The following is a 2,029-nucleotide window of genomic DNA, read 5'->3' on the forward strand; positions in this document are numbered from 1 at the left end:
TCAGCACTTTGTTGCGTATATCTGGCTATCGGAAATTTCCAGCTGACCTAGTCTTATGCTCTGCTTCTCCATGATCTTATGTAAAGTCGGATTGGGGTGGCAAATGTTCAGCCGCATCAAGCAGCACTTGCAAGAGTGCTGGACAGCGGTGGAGGAGAAGTAGAAGATGATGGGGTCCAGACTAGCGTTGAAGGTGCTGAGGAGCAACGCTTTCTCCCTCCATTTCAAGTTTTTTTTCAGCACAAATCCCACCAAGTGAGAGACATTGTATGGGGCGAAACATATGGCAAACACGCCCAGGGTGGTGAGGACCAGTCCGATGGCTCGCTGCTTCTTCTCCCGGTGGATGTGTGGCGAAGAGACCAGGATCCTAACAAAGCTGCCGTAGCAGAAACAGGTGATGAGAAAAGGCAAACAGAACAAGACGAGTCCCAGCTCTAGACGAAAAGGCAGTAGAACCTCCATCTGCTTCTCAGTGAAGTTATCATAGCAGACTAACCTCCCGGTGGCATTGGAAGCTTGGTGGTACTCCGTGATGTAGACAATGCTGCAGTGACCAAACGAGCAGATCCATAGAAAGCCACTGATGGCGGCAGCATAGCTGGGCTTGCGGTAGAGTTTGTATTTGAGAGGGAAGGCCACGCCGAGATACCTCTCGACGCTAACAGCGGTGAGGAACAAGGTGCTGGAGTAGATGGTGCTGAAGTAGAAGAGTCCACTTAGCGGGCAGAGGAAGGAGGGCATTGACCACTGGCCTTGCAAGACCTCTGTAACCTTGAACGGTAGAAAAGCCAGGAAGGCGAGGTCGGAGATAGTTAAGTTGAAGAGAAAGATTGCATTGGGTGTTGACTTGATCCGTAGCTTCCGAATGAATGCATGGAGGGCAAGGAGGTTGGCTGGAAATCCTGTAATAATCGTTACAGTGTATACGGCCAAGTACACATATTTCTCTCCCGCTGATGGTGCCATGGTACCGTCATCTCTTCTAGGAAGGAACATGGGAGAAACTGACATTAGTACATTTCACAGACAACACAAATCATGTCTGGTTGGTCATAAATACATACAGTACGTATTCAGATGTCAGAGGGGCATCCAGAATCTGTAGATATTTTGCCATTTTAAACCTTAAAAGTAATATCTTCACATAGGAAGCAAGCTAAATGCAATGTTAAAATGGAACTTTCCAATACTGTCTGCTTAAAATCAAATCTACTGTGAATGAGATATTTAGCACACCCGACTAAGGCCCTGATTCAGAGCCGCTCGTAAGTGGCCGCTCATTCGTTCTGACCGAAGATCGCACATCTGCGCATGCGTACGGATTGTAATACGCATGCGCAAACCAGTCAGTGCGGCCGAAAATCGTTTGTTCGCTAAATAGCGAATGCCTGCTAATTTGAGTGACAGGAGGAGGCGTATGTGGGTGGTAACAGGGGAAGGTGAAAAAACCAACCACAAGAATAGCGAGCAGTTCATACGCTGTACGATGTACTCGATTAATCAAATAAATAGCGGACATGACGAATTGTGCGAGCAGCAAGGGGGCGTTTTTGTCAAAATTACAACCGCAAGTTTTGCTCGCTCGTTCAGACTTAGAGGCATGAACAGACCGCAAAGTGCGAACGGTTCATTTGAATAGCCACCCGTTTTTATAAAACGAACGACCGCAAATAGCGAGCGGCTCTGAATCAGGCCCTAAGTCGATGAGTAAAAACTGCTGTGGTCCAAAAAACGAAACCATCAAAGGTGGAGCATCCTCCGTTTTTGCTTTCATTTTTGAACTCAAGTTTTAGACTCTCTCTCACCAGGTCTGTCATGCTCCTGTGTTACCTAAAATACTTTAATGCAATCTCTTACTATTATTGTATTTATGAGTCATTTGCAATGGCTTTTTACACTAAACTTCCCATGGTTCCCTGTTGCCAGTGGGAGAAATCCCATAGGCAGTGGAGTCATTGACCAACTGTCACAGGGGTGCCATAGGCCTCTGTCTTTTCTTCAGGCACCTTCGGCAGCAACTAGTGCA

At 46.9% G+C, this 2,029-nt stretch overlaps 1 protein-coding gene across 1 annotated transcript; it reads right to left on the reverse strand.

Moving 5' to 3' along the window:
• Positions 1-969, reverse strand: LOC148509068 (free fatty acid receptor 2-like). Its single transcript, XM_088443641.1, has one exon. The coding sequence runs from the start codon at positions 967-969 to the stop codon at positions 1-3; it is 969 nt and encodes a 322-aa protein (XP_088299767.1).
• Between the last annotated feature and the right edge of the window lie 1,060 nt (positions 970-2,029).

The sequence above is a fragment of the Taudactylus pleione genome, unplaced genomic scaffold, assembly GCF_031769625.1.
Source record: "Taudactylus pleione unplaced genomic scaffold, aTauple2 ptg000332l, whole genome shotgun sequence".
NCBI classification, from domain to species: Eukaryota; Metazoa; Chordata; class Amphibia; order Anura; family Myobatrachidae; genus Taudactylus; species Taudactylus pleione.